This window comes from Ictidomys tridecemlineatus, chromosome 4, assembly GCF_052094955.1.
Source record: "Ictidomys tridecemlineatus isolate mIctTri1 chromosome 4, mIctTri1.hap1, whole genome shotgun sequence".
In the NCBI taxonomy this organism is placed as follows: Eukaryota; Metazoa; Chordata; class Mammalia; order Rodentia; family Sciuridae; genus Ictidomys; species Ictidomys tridecemlineatus.
Genome location: NC_135480.1, coordinates 137374894 through 137399296, shown reverse-complemented (window position 1 = coordinate 137399296; position 24403 = coordinate 137374894). Strand labels below are relative to the sequence as shown.

General features: G+C 37.4%; 1 protein-coding gene across 2 annotated transcripts in view; it reads right to left on the bottom strand.

Moving 5' to 3' along the window:
• Positions 1-24403, bottom strand: part of Trpm6 (transient receptor potential cation channel subfamily M member 6) — a 136255-nt gene that overhangs the window by 79952 nt on the left and 31900 nt on the right. The window contains exons 6-15 of one of the 2 annotated variants that reach the window (XM_078047488.1): positions 22511-22635; positions 17264-17435; positions 13305-13473; positions 12262-12385; positions 9920-9992; positions 9701-9801; positions 6893-7027; positions 5879-5932; positions 2849-2989; positions 417-551 (exon numbers count right to left, since the gene is read on the bottom strand). In XM_078047488.1, coding sequence (XP_077903614.1) covers positions 417-551; positions 2849-2989; positions 5879-5932; positions 6893-7027; positions 9701-9801; positions 9920-9992; positions 12262-12385; positions 13305-13473; positions 17264-17435; positions 22511-22635 — 1229 coding nt within the window. Of the gene's footprint in view, positions 1-416; positions 552-2848; positions 2990-5878; positions 5933-6892; positions 7028-9700; positions 9802-9919; positions 9993-12261; positions 12386-13300; positions 13474-17263; positions 17436-22510; positions 22636-24403 lie in introns of those variants that run through there. The other variant, XM_078047489.1, reaches the window with a different exon arrangement.

Here is a 24403-nt window from a genome sequence, read left to right as displayed (position 1 = left end):
GAAGACACAAAAAGGCATTTTTGAGAGCACTGAAGGAGAAGGAAGCAGTCCTCATACAGCTGAACCTTGGTTCAGGAAAGACAAGGATGTAGTATTGGGCAATGATTATAAATTTTTAATACTATGGCATAGACTGCCAGCCTGAGTCACCGTCTGGGCATGGCAAAGCTAGGAGACAGAAAGAGAAACCAAAGTGCAAGCCCAGACAATCACTGGGTTGCCAGTGCTATATCCTAGGCCTTTGCTCCTGATTGTCAGAGGACAGCTGTGTTATGCTTTTTGACTTGTGCCATCTGTTTAAGGCACTTATAAATGGTTCCTCTATTTGCACCTTGCTTTCTCCAATATTCGATGAAGAAACAATCTCAGTCTGAGAGAATAATTTATTGTCCACTCTAAAAACAAATGAGTGATACCTTGAATTTATAAGGCTGGGCAGTTCTGAAGAACTGGGAATGCGAGGTGTTTTCTGCAGACTCGTTTCTATTTGACAAAGAACATCGCTGGTGAAGAGGGTGCTGGGAGAAGCTTTGAGCAAAGCTGGTCGTTCTCTGGCATATACAGTTATTTTGTTATTTTTTTTAAGAAAAGAAAACAGAAAAAAAGAAAGTTATAGTGGTAACAATATTTTTTCATAGACAATAATGAAAATATATAATAAATAAATATAAATATATATTTATATATTTTTTATATAAAAATAAATATAATGTTCTACCAAATATCTAATGGTTATGCCTCTCATCCATCATTAGCATTTCATCTCCCTGGTGTCTAATTACTCAAGAGCCTCTCATAATCTTCCTCTTATTAAGCACACTGCTACTTTCTAACATCTTAGAGAACACACTCTTCTGCTCCCTACTGTATATTTGCATTCCTTCTCTATGTGGAAATTCCATTAGAATCAATGGATATTCTATCATTGGAACAAGTTCAAAATAGGCAATAAAGATTTATAGTTCTGATAAGAAAAAGTTCCCATTCACAAACGGCTCCAAGAACAAGTGAAGTTAGAAAGTTATGAAATTTCTCCAGATGTTATATAGTTTTCTCTTGAAAATACAGAAATTAAAAGCTTAATAGGATTAGATCTATAAACTCTAGATTTATATTTAAATCTAGAGTTTCAGTGACTGGGGCCCAATAAGAACATAAGTCATTGTTATCAGCATCAAGTGTTCATCAATAAGAAACAAAAACACAAAGAAGTATATTAAAAGAATTGACATAAAAATACAGGCTACTTCTGGATCTTGCGATAGCCCACATTCTCCCCTGAATGTATACTCTTTGCTTTATCCCCATTCCTCATGTTTCTCACTCTTAAGAAAGTCCACATTCTCCCTTGAGTGTGTCTCTGCTTTCTTAAATACATCACTGTGTCTCTAAAAAAATTATATATATATATATATATATATATATATATATATATATATATATATATATATATATATACACACACACACACACACACACATACACACACACACACACATACACACACACACACACACATACACACACACATATATATGTATACACACAAAAAAAACTACAGGCTACAATCAGTCCTCATATCTGCCATTGGTAAACTCACAGCAATATACATATATAGATATTTGGTAGAACATTATATATGTATATATATACATACACACACACACACACACACACACACATATATATATATATATTTTATGAAATAGCTGGTACCTCCTAAATACATCCCTATGCCTCTGAAATCTTAACAGAGAATTTTCTGGGTAAGTTTTGGGGTTCCATCTGTTTTGCATTGTTTTCCTGTTTTTTCCAAGTCCTAAAGCCAAGTTCAGCTTCCACTTCTCATTACTTTTTACAAAGGGCCAAAGTGGCTGAATAGTCCAGGCTCTTTATATGATCTGATCCCAACCACCCTTCAAATCTCATCTCTTGTGCCTCTGGCACTTACTCTCCAGTAAAGGTCTCCTTGTCACTGCAAAAAACATACCCTGGTGTCTGAGTGCTCAGGCCCTCGCTGCTCCTGCTCCTGTCAACATAAATACCCCAAACTCCCTCTTCTGCCCTTATCTTCTCAGAGGAGTTAGGCTCCTCAGTCCAGTCTACAATGGAAATTCCAAAAAACAAGAAATTTTTTGTGCTAATCTACTAAATAACAACTCTAAACTTTTATTCTTAGATTTTCAAATCGATGACAGAAAATAAAATGTTTATTTCTATTTTTAAAAAATTTCTGTTTGCATCTTCCAATAAAATCCCTGTGTTTATCCCAAGGTTGTCATCATCTGGCTGTGGGCTAAAGAGTCTAATACTATCAAGCTTTTAACTTCTATATTTTCAAAAGAAAACAAAGAGAAAAAGAACTGGCCACTTCTCTCTCTAACAAGTTCCATTTTATCACATTACTTCTACCTCAATGTAGCACTTATCTTTTTAAATATTTATTTTTTACTTGTAGTTATCACAATCAATACTTTTATTTTATTCATTTATTTTTATGTGGTGCTGGGGATCGAACCCAGGGCCTTGCACGTGCTAGGTGAGTGCTCTACCACTAAGACACAACCCCAGCCCTCAATATATCAGTTATTATATTCTGTTTTGTATTATGGCTAGTTCTTCACAAATATATACCATCTAGAAGTTTCTAAACTCCTGATCTTTATGTTCATCCCATCACAGCATGCCAGGACGAAGCACAATATTTACATACATCAGGTAAAAAAGGTTCACAAATAGAACGTCCATGTTAGAAGCTATTGACATCTGAACATAACAAACCATTTTTCTAAACCTACAATTTCTAATTATTCTTAATTTCATTAGGGGCACTCGTTAATTATGCTACCTTGTGTTTCCTGTAGAGGTTGTTGTAGAGGGCTCTGAAACTTTTCCTAGTGTAGCTGCTTCGATATGCTCCACCAATGAGGTATTCTATCACCAATCCGATGTCAATCAGAGTTATTCTGTAGCCTGAAAGAAGGGTGTGCTGCAACAAAAGCACGCAGGGAGTTGTGACTTTCAGTTCTCTTTCTCTGCCTCTTTGGCCATGCTAGCAGACAATAACCAAGTTGATTTCAATGAGGTATACTTTAATCCTCTGTACAAACTAATCGATTTATATTGCCAGCTATTGATAGAATCTACTTATTCAGAAGAAAAAAAATCTTAACCTTAACGTCTTTTTACTTTCACAGACAGAAAATGTACGCCTACGTCTATCTTCTCTTTCCCTCTCCCTGTCATGAATGCAAACATAGGCACACATATATTTGAATAAGATACAATTAAATGTAGTATAATAGAGAATCTATATTTTGTTTTGTATTTTATATATATATATATATAAAACTACAACAAAAGTAAAATCATGAAGTATATAGTAAATGTAGGCAATCCAAAATTCACATTGGGGTTAACTTTTTTTCTTATGGTACCAAGGACTGAATTCAGCAATACTTAACCACTGAGCAACATCCTCAGCCCTTTGTATTTTTGATTTTGAGACAGGATCTTGCTAAGTTGCTTAGGGTCTAGATAAATTGCTGAGGCTGGTCTTGAATTTGTGATCCTCCTGCCTCAGCTGGGATTACAGGCATGCACCTCCATGCCCGGTTTATATTGGGTTAACTTTTCAGCTTCTGTTGAAATGGCTGTTACACCTTGCAGTGTGTTGAACACATCATATGTAAAACAAGAATGTGGAAGGAAGTAGAACAAACATAAATAAGGAACTCAGAATTACAGAGTCAAATGATATCTCAAAACATGAGGCTGTGCCAAGAGAAATTTTATAGCTGACAGCAGTATTGAACAGCAGAATTCCAAGTACATGGCTCTTATTCTAAATGAAAATTATTTTGACCCCCTACACCTCAAATTGTACAGCTGCTGACTTCTAAACTGCCATTCATAGTAAATTTTTTTAAGGTGAAGTGTTAAACAAGGTCTTTAAAATGGACAAATTGTGAATAACATTCACAAAGCTATGAACAAGAAATTAGGTGTTTTTGTGTGTGTGTGTGTGTGTGTGAGAAAGAGAGAGAGAGAGAGAGAGAGAGAGAGAGAGAGACAGACAGACAGACAGACAGACAGTATGTATATCCATATACTTTTCTTTTTTTCCACATTTATAATTTATTTTTTTCAAAGAACATCAAAAAATAACATTCCTGGTAACCAAGTGTGGTGGCACATGCCTATAATCCCAGTGGCTCAGGAGGCTGAGACAGGAGAATTGAAAGTTAAAGCCAGCCTCAGCAACTTAGTAAGACTCTATCTCGAAAAAATAAAAAATAGAAAGGGCTGGGGATGTGGCTTAGGGGTCAAGCACCCCTGGGTTCAATCCCTGGTAGAAAAATAAATAAATAAATAACATTCCTACTTGCTGCTAGTTAAAAGCATAAATTTTCTGGGCATGGTAGTGCACACCTATAATTCTAGGGACTCGGGAGGCTGAGACAGGAGGACCATAAGTTCAAAGTCAGTGTGGGAAACCCAGTAAAGTTCCTGTCTCAAAGGAAAAAATAAAAAGTACTGGGTTTGTGGATCAATGGTAAAGCACCCTTGGATTCATTCCCAATAAATACAATGATAAATAAATTAATAAGAGCATCTTTAACCTATTTTATGCCTTATTCTTCAATTTACTGATAGAGTTTATATTTTTTTAGAGAGAGAGAGAGAGAGAGAGAGAGAGAGAGAGAGAGAGAAAGAATTTATTTATTTATTTATTTAAGCTTTCGGCGGATACAACATCTTTCTTTGTATGTGGTGCTGAGGATCGAACCCAGGCCACACGCATGCGAGACGAGCGCGCTACCGCTTGAGCCACATCCCCAGCCCTACTGAGAGAGTTTAAATAAAATCCACCTCAGCACCTCAGCTGTCACAAATATTCCAAACATTATCAACAAAAGCAACGAAATCATGTTAGTCCTCCAATAGAGACAACAGAACCACAGACTCTTCTTCTGCTGGCAGTTGTCACCATGGGCACCACTGCCCTGTCATGTAGAGCTGAAGTTCTGATTGGAAGAGTTACATGTCTGTTTCATGTTTTTGTTTGTTTCTTTTTTGCAATTTCTTTTTTCACATATTTTATTGTTTCTTTCTGGTTGTACATAACATTAGAATTCATTTTGACATAATTAAAAAAGCATGGTATATAATTTGCTGTAATTCAGTCCCCAGTATTTTCTCTTTCCCTTCCTTTCTTCCTCTCTCTGTTCCACTGATCTTTCTGCTATTTACTTTAAGTCTTTTTTTTTTCTTGTTGGTTAGTGTCTGTGGATGTTTATGATGGTAAGATTCAGTGGTGTATATTCATGTGTGTACACAGAGGAAAGTTAGGTTAGATTCACTTTCCTGTTCTTCCCTTATCCCATCTCTTCTCCCTCCCACTTAGTCCCCTTCATCTAGCCCAAACCTTCCTCCCTTTTTGATGGAATCTTCCACCCTGGATTCCCCTCTCCTTATTTTGGAATAGCTTCCAGAGAAAACATTCGACCTTTGGCTTTTTGAGTCTGGCTTATTTCACTTAGCATGATGTTCTCCATTTCTATGCATTTACCAACAAATATCATAATTTCATTCTTCCTTATGACTGAGGAATACTTCATTGTGTATATATATCACATTTTGTTCTTTATTAGCTAATGTCTCTTACTTGGTAGATCTAAACTAAAAACATGAAGTGAATTAAAGGGAAAAAATGTAAGAGTGTGGTTTGATGAGAAAAAATTGCTTAGAACCATATATATGTAAAAAGGGTAGATAATTCACTAGAAAATCAAAAGAAGCAAAATATGGCTACTCCTCTAATCACAAAGCTAAGGCAGTATACAAAGATATTTCCACATCTTTGTAATTAGGTTACCTGTTTTACATCTTGAACAAGATGATGCAACAGCATATTAGTTGGTCCTTGTTTCTGTGATAAAGAACAATAGAAAGAATTATTTCCTTTAATTGTGGTAAAATGAGGGGGACCCTTTATTTCCAAGTGTGTAAGTAATGCACAACATGGAAAATTTTGTTCAACATTCTTAGTAATGAAACTTAAGCTGGTTGGTTTTAAGGAAGAACTCTCCCTAGAGAAGATGTATTTAGATGAAATATTTTTTCCTTTTCTTTTGTCTTTGGATGAAAAGATTTTCAAAACAAGGTATCTATCTATCTATACACTAAGGATATCAGCTTTAGCTTTATGTGATAAAAGGCAGAAATACATTTTAAGTAATTTGTAACTATTCTTTATTATATATAAATGTTCATACTATTACAAATCCTAAGACACAAGTACATTTTAACATTGGATATTTATTGAAGCCTTATTATGATCAACCAGGTTTCTAAGGGATTCAGTGGCATATTTATAAAAATAGAAAGCAGTGAGTAATTACACTAAAAAAATGGATATGTGGGTGCTCAAAAAGAGTTATAACTAATCCATACCCTAGGAACAGACTGCTGTAAACTAACTGGCATGATCAAGAAGACATGGCTTGAATAGGACATTGAAGAGAGAATAATATTCAAAGATCGAGAAAAGATATTTCCACTGCTTCAGCAACTGGTGTTTTCACAATGAGTAAGACAGACCAGTTTCAACAAAGGATTTGCATTGGGAAGTTGCAGTAACAGCATTTTAACAGTGGCCTTGGGTTAAGATACTTCAAGTAGCTCAATAAAAGGCAATTTGTTCTTATTCACATTTTAGTCTCTATCTATGTCTTAATAAACTAGAACTGGTGAGAAGGTTTCTCCTTCGGTTGAAAAGCCTGTATCTTTATAAACTGTGTACCTGAACATTCAAGGAGATAGGTAAATCCTAAGCTAATTAGTAAATGAACCTTCAATCGGAGGATGGCTGATGAAGCTCTGTACTCACCGTATTGTAGAGCTCTTCCAGTCGGGGGATCGTAAGAAAGCGATGGAGGTTCACTCCATTTTCTATCAAAAGCTTCACAAAATCCACCCGATCCATCACCAAGGCATCTAACATTGCTTGTTCTAGTGTGCCAGGCTTCATCAGGTACAAATTAAAAGACAGTTAAAGTAGAATAAACTAAGGAATTATACATATTTGCACTTAGAGCATACGCACCCAGTAATTACAAAATACAGCCTTACCAAGAACGGGCAGGACCTAAGTGAAGGCATCTTGACTAAATCAAGAAATATTTCATGGGAAAACTGACTATGATAAAGATCTCAGAACTTCCCAAAATGATGTGCAGACTTAATGCAATTCTAATAAAAATCAAAGGGTTTTTTGGTTTGGGGTTTAAAAAATTTTTTTCTAATGTTGGTAACATAATGTTTTCATTTAAGCTTTACCTGGTTTCTGAGTATAAACGGCAAGTTAAACATACTTCTCTAAATTTGTCCCACCATTAAGACTCTGCAAAATAATTTTTTTTTAAAGAAAGAAAGAAATTCACAGGCACAAGGAGGGCTAAAGTGGAGACAACAGTGCAACATTTTGGAAGTTGGAAAACAATTAGTCAAGTGGTAATTGACTTAGCAGTTTCCAGAAAGCCAAATAATTCAATTGGGAAATGTCAAGAACCAAACAAGATCTATGCCACTGAATTCCAGCAGCACCAAGATGAAATAAATGCCTTGGGTCCTTCCCTATCATCTTCCCCATTGGACTTCCAGGCAGGGGATCAAAAGATTCTCTTCTGGTTAATAACACCAATGCAAGAGAAAACATATGAATCTGCTGACATTTGAAGGAGTCCCACAACAAATGACACATCACCTACTGTGACGCTCACATTTACAGAAAAGCTCCAACTAGAGGCTCAGAGTTGCTAATGAGCTTTCCATTCTCCACCCTTCAACAGAAAGACCAAAGCCAACAGATAAGAAAACATCAACAATGAGAAATCAGATAATGCATGGAGAAACCTACAAAAAAGCTACCATTAATAGTCCCAGAGAGATAAAATAAGACATATAATGGATGCCAATGAGGACAAAGGGTAGGAGAATACTATCAGAGAACATATTTGCTCTGGGAAATTACTAGATTAACTATATGCTCTCAGAAGAGAAAAGCTTCATAGAAAACTTAAAGTTGAAGAAATCTACTAAGAAAAGATAAGGAACATAGGAGGAAAAAGATAAGAAGATTAGAACAGCAATCCATAGGTTCAACATTCAGAATATAGGAATCCACAAAGAAAATGCAAAAAACAAACAGAATGGAATAGAAAGGAAAGAAAACATCCATGCCAAGCTGATATCATATGCCAATAATATAGAATGGATATACAGACTTATAGTAACACATATCAATGTGAAATCTCAGAACACTGGAAAAAGATTTTTAAAACTTAAAGCAGGAGGGGAAAATGGCCATAAAGGATCTGAAAACAAATTTCTATTTCTCAACAGCAATGCTGAGTGCTCAAAATTCTGTAGAAAAACTTATTTAAGTGTAGATTAAAAATAGAAAAACATATAGATCCTCAAAATATTCATTTCCCATAGTCCCATCTTAGAAGTTACCCAAGCATGCATGCCATCAAAATAAAGGAATAAATCAACAAAGAGGAAGTCCTCATGTACAGAAAACAGTCACTCTTCCAGAGGAGTGAGAGAAAAAGATTCCCAGCATGATGGAGGTAGATTCTAGGAGTACAGCCAAGCACCAGGAATAGAGGCAATCTGCCCACATTGCAGCCATGAGGCCCCCAAAAGGCAGATGTTGAGAGTCTTCTAAAATTGATGAATCAGAAGATAGCCATACAACTTTATTTAGAAATGGGGAGATTTAGCCAGGCACAGTGGCACACCACACATTTGTAATCCCAGAAACTCAGAAGATTGAGGCAGGAGGATGACAAGTTCTAGGCCACCGAGGGCAATTTGGTGATCTTGTCCTGAACTTGTAATGCAGTAGTACAGTATCCCTGGTTTCAATCCCCAGTACCACACAAAAGAAAAAAAGAAAAAGAAAGAGAGAGAGAAATAAGAAAATTTATAAATGTCAGAACTGAACAGTCCAAAAATGTCAAAAGTAGTAGACTCCTTCTGGAAGGGAATTACATTTTTAAAAGCCCTTTAATACCATTTGATGTTTTAAACAATGTGCATGTATCATTTGACCCAAATATAATTTACCCAAGATATAGTTACAACTTTATTTTATATATATGCTTGTTGATATATCTTTAATTTAGTTATATGCAGTGCTGAGAATGAAACACAGTGCCTCACACATGCCAGGCAAGTGCACTATCACTGAGCACAGCCCCTGCCCAACAACTTTATTATTTAATGAACTGTTAATAGTGATCATCATTATCATTACAGGTAATCATTTTTTCCTATTTCCACTAATTTCTACTGTGAGTATTTATTACATATTCATGGAAATAGAGATATTTTTTAAGTTTTAAATAACAGAAATCCACCCATTCAAAAAATAAAATAAAAATCCTTCCATTCTGTCTTTCTTCCAACTTTCTTTTCCAGCTTACATTAACTAAAGAGTGAGGGAAAAGTTATTTTCAGGGAGGCAATGTATTGAGAGAAATGTCTTAGCCATTCCTGGGTGCCCAGACATCAAGATGCTCTTTCTATACCCCTCCCAAACCTATCTATTTCTCCTTTAATTTTTTTCTCTGCCTCTCCCTAACAAAACATGCAAGATATTTTTTTCCAAACAACACCGTTTTCATCATACCTTCCAATGTTGTCCGTAAATTAGGATATGTTTCTTGGCAATGTCCATTCTGTCCCAGGTCATTGCTAGATTTAATTGTTCTAATGCTGATAAATTTGTGCCTGTGGTAAAAGAAAGGAACAATCATATATTCTATTCAAAATATCCAGGCAACAAGCACAAGGTGCCCTGGAATGTGAGAACAGGAAGTGAGGAACAATTAAAAATCTCTTCACTCACCCTTGAACAAAGCTGTTAGGATTGCTAAGTCAAGGTCTTGCTGTTCTTCAGAATCAGCATCAAATATGGTTATCTATAACAATTGAAAAATAAAAAAGCCATATATTCAGAAACTACCAAAGACATGCTCTCAATCAATATTCATTGAATTCACATTTAAGCTAATGAATTGAAGAAATCATTCCTCATTTTGTAATTTCAAAATGTAATTTAATTTTTTTTTACTTATAGAAATGATAAATCTTTTAAAATAGGGTAACAAAAAACTTGTAGGCGCTTGGAATAAGAAGAAACTTAATAAACTCCATGTGTATTAGAAGAAACATTTCTGAAAAAACAATAATATATTAATTTTCCATGTGCATGCTACAAAAAAAAGGGAAGAAAAAGAACCTCAATGTTTATTTCTACTGAAAATAAGATCAATCTTCCTTTTGAAGGGATACCAAATGAGATCCTCCGCTCACTTAAACTTAGAAACCAAGACTTTTGTTTTTTAATGAGAAATGAATCCTCAAACATTTGTCCTAAAACAAGTAAGGCAATTTTACAATGGACTTAGTGACCAAGGACAATGAACAGTAGCATAGACATTGTTCACAATGTCAAAGTGCCCAGAGTGTTTTGGATTGTGAATGTCTTTTTTTTTTTTAAAGACAAATAAAAACTAATGAATATATTTTAGCCTTTCCAGATGAAACTATATTCCATATAGCAGAGGAAAAGTGATTAACAGAAAAGAGCCAGGACTGACAAGCTTTACTCTGCCAGGCCCTTTTGCCATGTTCTGCCTCACCAGAGGCCCAGGATGAATGGGGTCAGCTAACCATGAACTGAAATCTCTAAAGCCCTGAGACAAAATAAATCCCTTCTTCTTTAAGTTGATTTCATAAGGCATTTTATCACAGGGATGAAGAACTAAAACAGTTCCTATAAGATATAAATATCATGTTCCTACAGCTTCACACATTCATTCCCTTCACAATGCACATGAATAATCAACCTTCAATGGCACAGGAGCTGAAAACCCAGTTGCTATAATGTGCAAACTCTTTAGCTGCCTTCTCTACTCTTCCAGTCATTACACTGTTCATTTCACTTGTTGATAACAGGAAGGGGCGAGCACAATGGCATCCTCTTTAACCTGTCCTTTTCTTAATTTACTGATTATTGTGGAAATAAAAAGTGGAGTAGACTAAGAACAAGATTTCACCTTGGACCTCAAGTTTCAGTTCTGACATTTTTTAACTGCAAGGCTGTGCAAATCACTTAGATTCTTTGGCTTTTAGCTTCATTTTTGAAATTAAAATACAGTACCACTGTTATACCGAACTCACTCATTGGGCTATTTCAGGAGAAAAATATATTCAAAAGCACAATGATAATTATAAACCCGATTGTTATTGAGTCACTATTACATGTTTTACCACAATTTCTGTAGCCTACTTCTATTCAACAGGTTTTTTCAGACTAAATACTATAATATCACCAAAATTCTTCCAATTCTGGAAAGTTCACTTTGAATCATGACATATCTGCATATGTGCTATAATTTTCAGCTTTATTTATTATATTTATTTTGGGGGGAGAGTATTCAGGATTGAACTCAGGGACACTCAACCACTGAGTCACATCCACAGTACTATTTTGTATTTTATTTATAAACAGGGTCTCTCTGAGTTGCTTAGTGCCTCGTTTTTGCTGAAGCGGGCTTTGAACTCGAGATTCTCCTGCCTCAGCCTTTAGAGCCACTGGGATTACAGGTGTACACCACCAGGTCAGGCTGATTTTCAGCCTTATATCATCCAAGTTGATAAAAATTTTGACCCCAGTCCCTGACACACTAAACACTTTTTCTGAAGTGTGCATATGCCCGCAGCCATAGCCTATGGACTCTGTTTTCTATTCCAGTGTGTATTTTCACATTTCCTGTTGTCCAGTACCATCCCAACTACCTCCTGCAGGACAGTCTGTGATGCTGTCATCTGAACTCAGCAGACTTGAGTTCACCGAAGACAGGAAACTGTTCCTTTACTCTCTGAAAACATTTATGTGTAACTTTCACCAAGTTTTACGATGTTTCTGTAACACAGTTTATCCTATCCAGGGATCTATCGTAGGGGCCTTCTCTCAGGTAGAGTCTGAAATTTGAATCGTGAAGGATTGGGGTGGAGGTGAGGGTGAAGCATGAAAAAGCTAAGTTGACTCAATGAAAGGTTGATTTCTGTTGAGTTACATCTACTCAAGTTCAAAATGGAAAAAAAAACTGAAAAAATTAAACACTGCAATGTCTGCAAACTGTCATTCTTTGAAGTCAGTTTGAATCATCAACTCATACTCACAAAATCCCTGTGCATCATACACTCCATTAAAATGTGAAAAAGGTGCTTGGACTGTTTCAGACTAAAGTTGAAAGTGTTCTGAATCATGCAGATGATTTCCTCTTTCACCTGAGGACGCAGCATCCTTGAGAGAGAAATAAATGGTTATGACTGGATGCAACCCAGAGAAGGCACCAAGCCAGAAACTTCAATTCAAGAAAACCCAACTGCCCACCCCACTGAAAAGGTTTCTATGGATAGTTCTGCCAGAGAGCAACTGAGCAGGAAGAAAATGCAAGGAGGGGATCCAGCAGAAGGCTGAACTGGAACATGAGTAAAAGGATGAGAAATGCTAAAAACTTTAAGAACCACTCATCCAGGTGACTTTAGGAAAAGGAGAGGTATGAAAAGACAGAGAGGGGGTACAGGGTAGAAATAGGTGGCTGAAGTCTGAATGGGAAGAGAAATCAGAAGGAAAGAGATGCCAGAGAGCTGATAGAAGAACATAAGCATGAAATACATTTACCAAATAGATTAACAGAGTTGGCATTTTACTTTTAGGCACTGTATTTATACAGCATAAACCTGCTTTCAAAGAAGATTCATGCTGCCCATAGGAATGGCTGGAGAAAAACTTTCTCATTTAAAAAGGGGACAGAAAGCCTGCGGTAAACACAACACGTGTTATGTAAATGCTGGCATGTTAATTTTTCCCTATTCACACTATTTTTTCTAATGGCAAATGAGTTTGAAGGAGATCTGCAGAGCTCTCTCAAATATAAGGGCCAATGCAGAGACATCTCTTCATTGATTTCCCTGGAAATGCCTTTTCTGGAAGTTCAAACAAGGCTCAAGATTCCCTAATAAAGGCAAGCCATTCCTCAGCTAAGAAAATACAGCCTTCATTGTTGGGGAGGCATCTAGGGACTAATGAACAAAAATGATTTCCAGTGTCACCCTCTGTACTCCAAAGATATCCGACCCACATCATGTATGGCTCAAAGATCTAAAATGGAAAAGTAAGTAGGTCACTGTCATTTTAAAAAGAAGAATTGAGGACTTACCCTTCATCTGCTAAGTGTTTGTGGGTAAAGGCCAGGAGGTCGGCAGCTCTGCCTGTACCTTCACACACCACCACTGGGTCTTTGTCCTTGACAGTCTCCCACACCATGAGGATGACGTTGGGACCTCCTTCCACCACCAGCTGCACCACAGGCACGCCTTGTCGTGAGCCTGTTTCAGATCACAAACCATCGTCAGACTGCGACAAAACATCCTTCTCTGAGAGTCAGCCCCTTTGGTTTCTGAGCACAAGTCTTTCTACTACCACATATCCTCACTGCTTGCACCTGCCCCTGTCTCTTAATTTACCCAGTTTGCTTAGATGAAGTCAAGCCATAAACTTGGACTTCAAATAAAATGTAGCATAAAATATGGTGAGGGCCTCCTTAAGTTTTTGCCAGGACAAAAGTTAACTCAAGTCTTTCAGTGATTTAAAAAAAGAAAGAAAGACATTGTCTTCAAGAAAGTTAAACTTTTCATTTTGGGAAATCCCAAACATCGAAAAGTAAACAGAACTATTCAAATGTATCCATCACTCCTCTATAAATATGATCAATTTTTTAGATCTTTTTTTCCTTTTCTTGCAGTACTCGGAAATGAACCCAGCGACATCCTACCATTGAGCTAGATCCTTAGTCCTATTTATTTATTGACAGGGTTTTGATAAGTTCCTGAGGCTGGCCTTGAACTTGTGATCCTCCTTCCTCAGACTCCCAAGTCACTGGGATTAAAGCATGGGACCCAGCTCAATAAATTTTTAATAGTCATTATTTGAATTATCATTATTTAAACAAGATGAATTGGGCAACCCTCAAAGATGTTTACATTTCAGTATATTCTGATTTTTAACCGTTTGAATTCTTACTGGCAACATTAATTATTTTATTACAACAATGAAAAAAAATAAGGAGCAGCCAAGTCACTCTTTTAAAAAAGACATTAAGTGAAAAAAATACATATAGAATGAAATAAATAATATACCCAATTTGTATTTTCAGAACCTTATAATTGCCTATATATTTTACATGCATATGCCTATATCTTTAGCATGTTATATAAATGACTAGCAAAATCTGGAAGGATAGACATCAAACTATTAGCAGTGGAAAAGGTAGGGGAGGGTTTAGATAAATTTGTTCATCTTACATATTTCTTATTACATTTTAATACCATACACTAATGGTATATATCACTTTTTTGTGTTGTTGTCATTGAACACAAGTCTTTGCACATGCTAGGCAATCACTTTAACACTAAATGTACTCCAGATTGATATTATTTTTTATTTATTATGCAGAGGCAATACTAGAGATTGAACCCAGGGGTGTTCTACTTTTTGTTTGTTTGTTTGTTTTGTTGATACAGGATCTCACTACGTTGCCCAGGCTAGCTTCAAATTTGTAATCCATCTGCCCCAGCCTCCTGAGTTACTGGGATTACAGGTGTGTGTCACCAATACCTGACTGATATATTACTTTTAAATCGATACTTTTACTTTTACTTTTCAAAAGAAGAAAAATTAGCAGGCAACAGCATACCTGCCAATTCTACTTCCTTATTGTTGTCTCCATATCACAAAAAGCAAACCTAGGATCTATCAACCAGTAGACATAGGGTCTTCCAATCATATCACCTTATCAAAACTAAATTAAATGTGGAAAATGTTTTATTGAAGCACAAAGGCAAGAAAGAAAACTTAAGATAAATATTCATTAATCTTGTGACAGAAAAAAATTCTAAGAGAATCTCTTACATCTCATACAATAGAATATTACATAGCCATTAGAAATGTAGTAGCATGCTTATTAACATGAAAATGCATCCATGTTTAGTGGGAAAGAAGAGACTACAAAATAAGCATAGTTATCTTAGCATCCCAGTTTTCATTTTAAAATGTTGCTCTGTATGGGGAGTGGTTATTGTTTTTGCTATTTTCATATGAGTTCTCCTTAGAATAAGGATGTTACCAATCCACTACGATGGATCCCACATTCTTTGTCCATAGTCATGGAAGCCCTCCAGGTACATCCAAAGGATTTCTTTGTTGTTTTATTTTGTCTTTTTGTAACGGGGATTTAACTCAGGGATGCTTTACCACATAGCCACATCTTCGGCCCTGTTGAGACTAAGTTGCTTAGGGCCTTGCTAAATTACTGAAGCTGGCCTCCTGAGTCACTGAGATTATGGACATGAGCCACTGCACACAGCTTGTCCTAAGTTTCAAAGTCTTTGAAAGTACAAACATCAACTGCTTCTGCTCAGTGCAAGCTTGGGGTTGATTGCATTCACACAAAAACAGAAAATCAGCTGGGCATAGAGGAAAACACTTGTAATCTGACCACTCCGGAGGTTGAGGTTGGAGGATCCCAAGTTCCATAGCAGCCTGGACAACTTACTAATATCCTGTCTCAGAATGAAAAAGAACTGGATATGTAGCTTAGTGGTCCCTGGATTCAGTTCCCAATACTGGAGGGAAAAAATGGAAAATCAGTAGGGCACCAGAAAGACAAAGACCCTCATGAAGCATACATTACTGTGCTGCACAGAGCCTGAGCAATTCAGGTAGTGAGCGCAGGTGAACAGAAGCCACGGGATACTTTAAATAACTCGCATTTTAGAGACTTAACAGATCTTTCTCAGCATGGTTCTTCTTCAGGGCCATTCTCCAACCTTTCCTCTTTCCCTGTGCTCCATTGGTCTTCTATTTCCCTAGCCACCTCTGTCCTACAGAGGACCACACACCCAATCCTCCCCTTTTCCTGACCTAAATGAGACTCAAGACCTTCATTCACCCTAAGCCATAAGTGGCTGGTAGCGATTTCCATGGCCCCTCCCCTCCCCTCCTGACCCCACAACCACAAGATGACCACTGTACTAAGGGAAGACAAGGAAAGAAAGAAACAAACATTTATTGAGGTGATACTATGCACCCAACACTATTCTAAGCACAACTAACATATCTTTTCTCAATTAATTCTTGCAACAACAGTTAGAGGTAAAAGGGTCCTTCCAATTGATAATAAAAAAGCAGTTTCACCACATGAACTCCATCCCCCAAGGTCACAGGCAGTGGAATACAGCTGTGACTTGTCTAACCTCACTGCTTCCTACTGTCTCAGGGTGTCAAGGCAAAAAACTAAAAGGACTTTCAGTATTTTCAGCCAACACTCAAAGGTTGAACAGAATTGAAGCTTCCTGGAGAAGCTTCTGGCCTGTCCCAGAAGGTAGAAATATTGTGTGGAAGATTTAATTCATCACAAGAAGCAAAGGCCACCTTCTGCTGCTCCTGATGGACCAAAAAAGTTTCCATCTCTCCAGCCAGCATCCAGCCCTCCTCCTCTCTATAAAGAAGCCCTCCTCACTGCCCAAAGACTCCCACTCCACAGATGCCACCAAAATGAATCATACCCAGGGTCTCATGCATGCTAGAGAAGTGTCAGCCACTGAGCTACGGCTGCCCTGCACAAGCTCTGGGCTCCTTAAACACAGCAGCCCAAAATGGCCATCTGAAGCACCACTGTTAGCACCACACAAACCTGACACCTTCCACGCCCTACTTTCTAAAAGCCCTGTCAGGTCTGAACCACATCCATGCCTGAGCTCTACCCCCCCGACTCACACACACACATATGAAACATAGTCTTCCTTGACCCCTGCTCCTCTAAGGCTTGTCTCCTTATTGTCTTCCTGTGGAAACCCTCCCTCTTCCCAAACTCCAATTACCCAACTCTATGGACTCCTGGAGGCCTTCCTAGTGTCTCCATTGTTCCATGAAACTTCCTTCTCCTGGCTATACTGTCCCCCTAATTTGTGATCCTCTTTTCCACTGTCACCCACAATTCTGCACTATCTTGCACTCCCTTTCTGGCTCTCTGGCTGCTCGAAGGCAGGGGCTGGCTTGGACTGGGCTCATCAGCAGGCCCCCAGGCAGACCTGTCAGCTGAGCCCTGACAAAACTCACGACTGTGTATCTTCTGCAGAGAGAGGTGCTTCTCCAGGTTCCTCCTGAGCTTCATTTCATTTCCATACTTGCCCACAGTCCCATCATCGGACAGGATGAAGTGCGCGTGCATGCAGTTGAGTGTGGTGAGCTTGCTGAGGGGGTTACCCAGAGTCTGGTACATGCACACCACCTGAAGGACAGCAAGGACAAGAGAGGGTCAGAGTTCAACTTCCCCAGGCTCAGCTGTTCTATGCACTAACAGAGCAGCTGTCAAGTTTAAAAACTATTACCTGCTACTTGGAACAGTGCTTCTCAAATTCTCTGGGGAGAGAGATCAAATTTTTAAATTTACCCTTTCTTATGGGCCAATAAAATACCAATGTGCTCTTATCATGCACGACTACTATGCAGCCCATTGTATGTGAGCCTCATAACACAAGTTCAAACACACACACACACACCATAGTCAGCACACCCACCAAACACTTAGATACCTCAGCACAGTTGCATTGCTAAAAATGTTCTAAATATTTATTTTCCACTTCCATATTCACCTTGTTTCAGACCATGAAAAAACAGTTCAAGAATTGGCACCACTATACAAATCACGCTATCTCTCAGTAGATCTATTACAGAATAATATTGTGCCGCTGATTTTTTCTAGTATTCCAAATGAAGTGAGAGGTAACAATCAACCAGTCAATTGGCATTTTATTTGATAAAAAATATCAACGTCAGCTGGTTGTGGTGGCACACGCCTGTAATCCTAGCAGCTGAGCAGGCTGAGGCAGGAGGTTCGAAAGTTCAAAGCCAGCCTCAGGAATATAGTGAGGCCCCAAGCAACTTAAAGAGACCCTGTGTCAAAATAAAAAATGAAAAATCCTGGGGATGTGGCTCAGTGGCTAAGCACCTCTGGGTTCAACCCCTGGTACAAAAAAAAAAAACTTAAGGTCTTTTTAACATTTATGAACACCCCTTTGAGCAGCTCCAATTCTTATTTGCTTTTAGATGTATGGACATGGTATTTAATCAGAAAGACCAAGTTAAAGTTCCTGCTGACCTTAACCCTGGGTTACTCCTGCTTCCTTTCTCAGGCTTATTTTCCTCATGTATGAGAACAAGGATAATTTCTACTTTGGAGTATTGCCATGAGCCTTCAAAGAAATAATGGGTATAAAAAGAACTATGAATTTTGCTAACATTAGGCTCTAATTGTATCAAAATGGATTCTACTGTCATGTAAAACTAAAAAGAAACAACAAATTTTTTTAAAAAGTCACCTTTATAATTGTGAAACATGACCAGAAACCTAAAGGAAAATGACTGGCAGAATTACTATATATCTTATATTTATGGAAAAAAACCTCATAAATAATATAAAATAAAATTTGAGAGAAATGTAATATACATGACAGATGTATTACTAGGCTATAAATAAAAAACTACGTGAAGAGACACTGAACCTCACTAGCAACCAGATAAATGTAAATAAGAACAGTTGGGTATGACTTTATACCTGTAAGAATGGGGAAAAAAAGTCTTAAACACAGAAGATTCCTAATTGGCCAAGGAACAGGACACTTGGGCACTCACATACCCCCTTGGTACATTTTGAACAATCACCACTTCTTTACCAATTTCATGTAAGACAACCTTTCATGTTTTTAAATATACACAGCAACTGAACCAAGCCCTGCTCTTTGAGAACAATTTCTAAGGAAACAAGCAAGGCAGTACCAAAGATTTGTATATCTCACACAATATTAATAATGCCTATAAAAGTGAGAAAGAAAGGGGAATCATAGAGGAATAATTAACTATAATATAGTAGAACACTATCAGGTAAGAAAAATGAAAAGGCACCCGTGGCCCCAAACTGTGGTCCCCCAACACTATGCCCCACTGAAAGCAAACAGCAGTATCTCTAGGGAACAAAACTTATACACAATAATCCCAGAATATTTTTTCATCTTAAAAAAAGCAAGAAAGTTATGAGATGAAAGAATTGAGCAAAGGGACTCAACAAGATACTAAAAGCCTCTTCTAGACAAAATGGAGCAATTTAAGTATGATTAAAAAAATACTATATAGCCAGGCATGGTGACAGCATATGTTTATAATCCCAACAACTCAGGAAGCCAAAGCAGGAGGATCACAAGTTTGAAGCCAAGTGGGGCAACTCAGCAAGACCCTGTTTCAAAATAAAAAGGATGAGGGTGTAATGCTCAGTGGTTGAGCACCTCTGGTTGAATCCCCAGTACAATGAAGAAAAAAAAATTCTAACAATAATGACTAGCATAGTGAAATATATAGGTTTAAATTCATGAATTTAAAGAAAAAGTAAGTTTCACCTTTGGAGGATGGTAAATAATCATCCCATTATTTTGAATAAGCATTTGCAACCTTATTGAAATAATGAATCTAGATGATGACTGCTAAAACCAAGAAAAGACAGGTGATCAAAGGTTACAGCAGAAGGACACACCTCCCATAACATAAACCTGAACAGAAAGAATCCAAGTCTGATTGTTATTCTTGACCAAACTACCAATTTACAAGGAAGACAAGAAACAAGGAAACATAAGTCTGCTACAAAAGGTTAAATCTGGAAAATCCAAACTGTGAGAAACTCTTCAGAAAAAATGACCCAAGTTCTTCAACAAACAAATTGAAGGGGGAAAAAAAGAGATGAATTACAAGAATGGGGAAAAGTGAATCAAACCAGGCATGGATTATAGGCACACACCTATAATCCCAATGACTCAGTAGGCTGAGGCAGGAGGATCCCAAGTCCAAGGCCAGCCTGAGCAACTTAGTGAGACCCTCTCTCAAAATAAAAAAGATTAGAAGGGGGATGTGGAGATGTAGCTCAGTGGTAGAGCATCTCTGGATTGGTTTCAATCTCCAGTACCAAAAAAAAAGGAAAGACAAAAAATGTGGAGCAAGAGACCTATTAACTGATCATAATGTATAGAACATTTTTGAATGATGAAATCAAACAATTAACTATGAGGTAATGAAAAACTTGACAAAATATAATAGTTAATGACACTCAGGAATTATTAAGTTTTTAGTCATGATAACAGCATTGTAATTTTTAAATTGTTCATACACTTTAAAAATGCCTACTGAGGGCTGGGGTTGTGGCTCAGCAGTAGAGCGCCCGCCTCACATGTGCAAGACCCTGGGTTCGATCCTAAGCACCATAAAAATAAATAAATAAAATAAAGGTATTGGGTCCAACTACAACTTAAAAAAATATGCCTACAGAGCCAAAGGTTGTGGCACATACCTGTAATCCCAGCTACTTGGGAGGCTAAGGCAGAAAGATCACAAATTCTAGGCCAGTCTCAGCAACTTAGTAAGGCCCTTAGCAACTTAGTGAGACTTCATCTCAAAATAAAAAATAAAAAGGGCTTGGGACTTAACTCAGTGGTAAAGTACCTCTGGGTTTAATTGCCAGGGAAGAAGAAGAAAGGAGGAGGAGGAGGAGGAGGGAGGGGGGAGGGGGAGGGGAAGAGGGGAGGAGGAGGAGGGGGAGGAGGAGGAGGAGGAGGAGGAGGGAAAGAGAAAGAAAGGAAGGAAGGAAGGAAGGAAGGAAGGAAGGAAGGAAGGAAGGAAGGAAGGAAGGAAGGAAGGAAGGAAGGAAGGAAGGAAGGGAGGGAGAAATGCTGACTGAAATGTTTACAGATGAAATTATCTGATGTCTGGAATTTGCTTAGAAATAACAGAAAGGATTGCACCGGGTACAGTGGCACAAGCCTGTTATCTCAGCAGCTTGGGAGGCTGAGGCAAGAGGATCATGAGTTCAAAGCCAGCCTCAGCAAAAGCAAGGTGCTAAGCAACTCAGTGAGACCTGGTCTCTAAATAAAATATATTAAAAAAAAAAAAAAAGAAAACAGGAATGGGGATGTGGCTCAGTGGTCAAGTGCCCCTGAGTTCAATCCCTATTACCAAGAAAGAAAAAAAAAAAACAAAAAAAAAAACAGAGAGGGTTGGTTGGCAATAGATAAGGACATAGAGGAGACAAAATTAGGAGTGAGTTGATAACTATTGCAGCTAAGAAAGAGTACACAAGACTTCACTCTTCTAATATCTCTACTGTTTAATGCGTTTGAAAATTTCCAAAATAAGTGTTAAAATACACCATAAACATGACTACATTGATTAACATAGAGAAATAACTATACTAAATAGTTAAATTTTTAAAAAGCATAGCAGTGAGTTTATTTTGTTACTTTTTAAAGGCAATTTTTAAAAACATAGATAGGCACATTCAGAGAAAAATTCTGGAATCATAACACACCAAAATATTAACAATAGTTATCTTTCTTTCTTCTTTATATCTTTTCTAATACCAATAATCTTACTAAAAAAAAGCTTTATAAATAGACACATCCATTCCCTCCTAATATAAACACATAGATAGGATCAAAAAATCAATACATAAGAATGAATGAAGCAGAGAGTAATATGAAATAAGAGAAAAGAACTAGCAAGAGCCAAATTAAGAATCTGTCTTGTTTCACTACATGCAAACCATTCCAGATATATTGGCTATTTGCAGTAACCATTGAGGAGTTTTGCAAAGAGGAATAGCATGATTTGATTTCGATTTTACCAGTAACATTCTGGCTACTGTGTTGAGACTAGACTGTAATAGGAGAAAACAATAAGAAGAAGGAAGACTATTACAATTATTTAGCATCATAAGGTCATTTAGACCTGGTCACTAACAGTGAAGATAATGAAAAGAGGTCAGGTTTTTCAGCATATTTCAAAAGTGGAGCTCAAGTAGTTTACTGATGGATCAGGTCTCAGGCATGAGACAAAGAGCTCATTCTGGAATTCATCTGGGGTTTTTGGCTTGAACAACTGCAAAGATGGAATTGTCATTTTCTGAAACAGAATGAAGGCTGAATTTGGGGTACATGCCTATAATCCCAGCCATTTGGGAAGCTGAAGCAGGAGGATCACAAGATTAAGGCTAGCCTGAGCAATTGAAGGAGAATGTGTCTCAAAAAATGAAATAAAAAGGGCTGGGGGTGTAACTCAGTGGTAGAGCACCCCTGGATTCAATCCTAATACTAAAGTATAAAAAAGTAAAAGAATAAAATAGGATGAGGGATGTAGGAGGAAGGCAGAAATTGGCTGGGGATATATTTACTACATTTGAGGGGACTATTAGACACCTAGCTGCAGTGTTACATGGGCAATTTGAATTTACACTTATTTCCTTTTGCTATGAAAGGATTGTCTACTTACATCTTTTCCAATGAGATCTCTCTGATTCTCAATGACACCCCAAGGAGGGATTCCAACAGTCCAGATTTTCCTCAAGGACTTAGAGGAATGGGCTTTTAGGGCATCTCCAACATGCTTGGACACTCCTAGGGACAAACAGTTCAGAAGTCAAATTTTAACTCACAAATCACATAAAACAGAGTCAAATAGATACAGATAATGCAAAAGGTTATTCTTAAGGAAAGTTGCTGGCACAGTGGAATTGACTTCTGGTATCTCATTTTCCCCTATTCTCTCCTGACACCTTTTTCTCTTATCACTGACCTCTGTACCTAAAGAATTTCCCTCTCCTTTTGGGCAATTTCTGCCTACAATCTCAGCTCTGAGCCTGCTGAATGACCAGAATGTTCTGTGCATTGTCCTTTCTCAGCAAGTCCAGCCCTGATATCATGAATGTTCTATATGTCTTTATCTCTAATCTTCTCTAAAATCTCAGCAAAACACCCTGCAGATGTATCCCTGGCTTCATTAAGGCAAACTATTTTAATAGCTTCATATACACAAATAATTCAGAGAGAATACATTAAGAAATAGTACATTAATTTTTGATCTCCTGGAGTTAATAATAATATTTATAGTAGCCACCCCTTTCCAGAACATGATAAGATTTCAGCAAGTGTTAACTACTTTACAAGTATTTACATGTTAGGATTTTTTTTTTAGTCCATTTTATAGACAAAAATGGTGGCACAGAGAGGTCAAATAATTTGCCCAAGGTTATAGAGCTGGCAATTTGTAGAGCTAAGATTCCAATTTAGATAATCTGACTCTTTAAAAAAAAATAAGTCTTTATTTTTAGAGCAGTTTTAGTTCGAACATAAAGTACAGAAATTCCCCTATGCCCACTGCCATCTCACAAACATAACTTCTCCCACTAACAACCCCCACTAGAGTGATACATTTTGTTATAATCAATTACCAACCAGAGGTACAGTTTACATTGGGGTTCATTCTTGGGGTCATATATTCTATGAGTTTTGACGAATGTATAATGACACCTATTTACCACTGTAGTATCATACATAATATTTTTCCTGCCCTGAAATTTTTCTGTGCATTGAATATTCATCCCTCCTCTCTGCTAAGCCCTGGACATCACTGATCTTCTTTCTACTGATCTTTCTTTCCATAGTTGCCTTTTCCAGATGGTCACATAGTTGGAATCATACAATAAGTAGTCCTTTGACTTTGACTCTGACCTTTAGTTACAACACTGCATCTTAAGACAGTCTTCCTTATGTATGCTAATGACTTTACATATGTCATTAGCACAGAGAGGAAAAAACCTGCTGATATGGTTTGAATGTGTCCCCTTTTAAAATTTATGCACTGGAACTTTAGTCCTCAATGCAGCAGTGTCTGAAACAGGGACTTTGGGGAATTGTTTAGGTCATGAGGGTTTCATCCTCATAAATGGATTTATGATACACAAAGGGGTTTCTGAGTATGGGTTTGTTCTCTCTTGCCCTTCCACCTTTCAACAGTGAGTAAACAAGCCAGAGAATCCACTATCAGATGTTGGTCCCTTGATCTTGAACTTCCCAGCCAAAAAAGTGAGAGAATAAGCTCTGTTCTTTATAAATTACTAATGTCGGCATCCTGCTATAACATCACAAACAGACTAAGAAAGACACCTTCATATTTCATGGATCTATTGCAGAGCACCTAAATCACTTTCTTATCTCTGGCATCTTCTCCCTCGATCCATTAAAACTCTGCCAGATTCATCTGTAGAACCTGGGTTCTGAACTTCAGGAACACTTGTATATCAACTGTGGAGCTATCCATCCCAATAGACATTTTGATTCCAGAAGTTTGGCCTGGTTTAGGGTAGCAATACCATACAGTTATTTT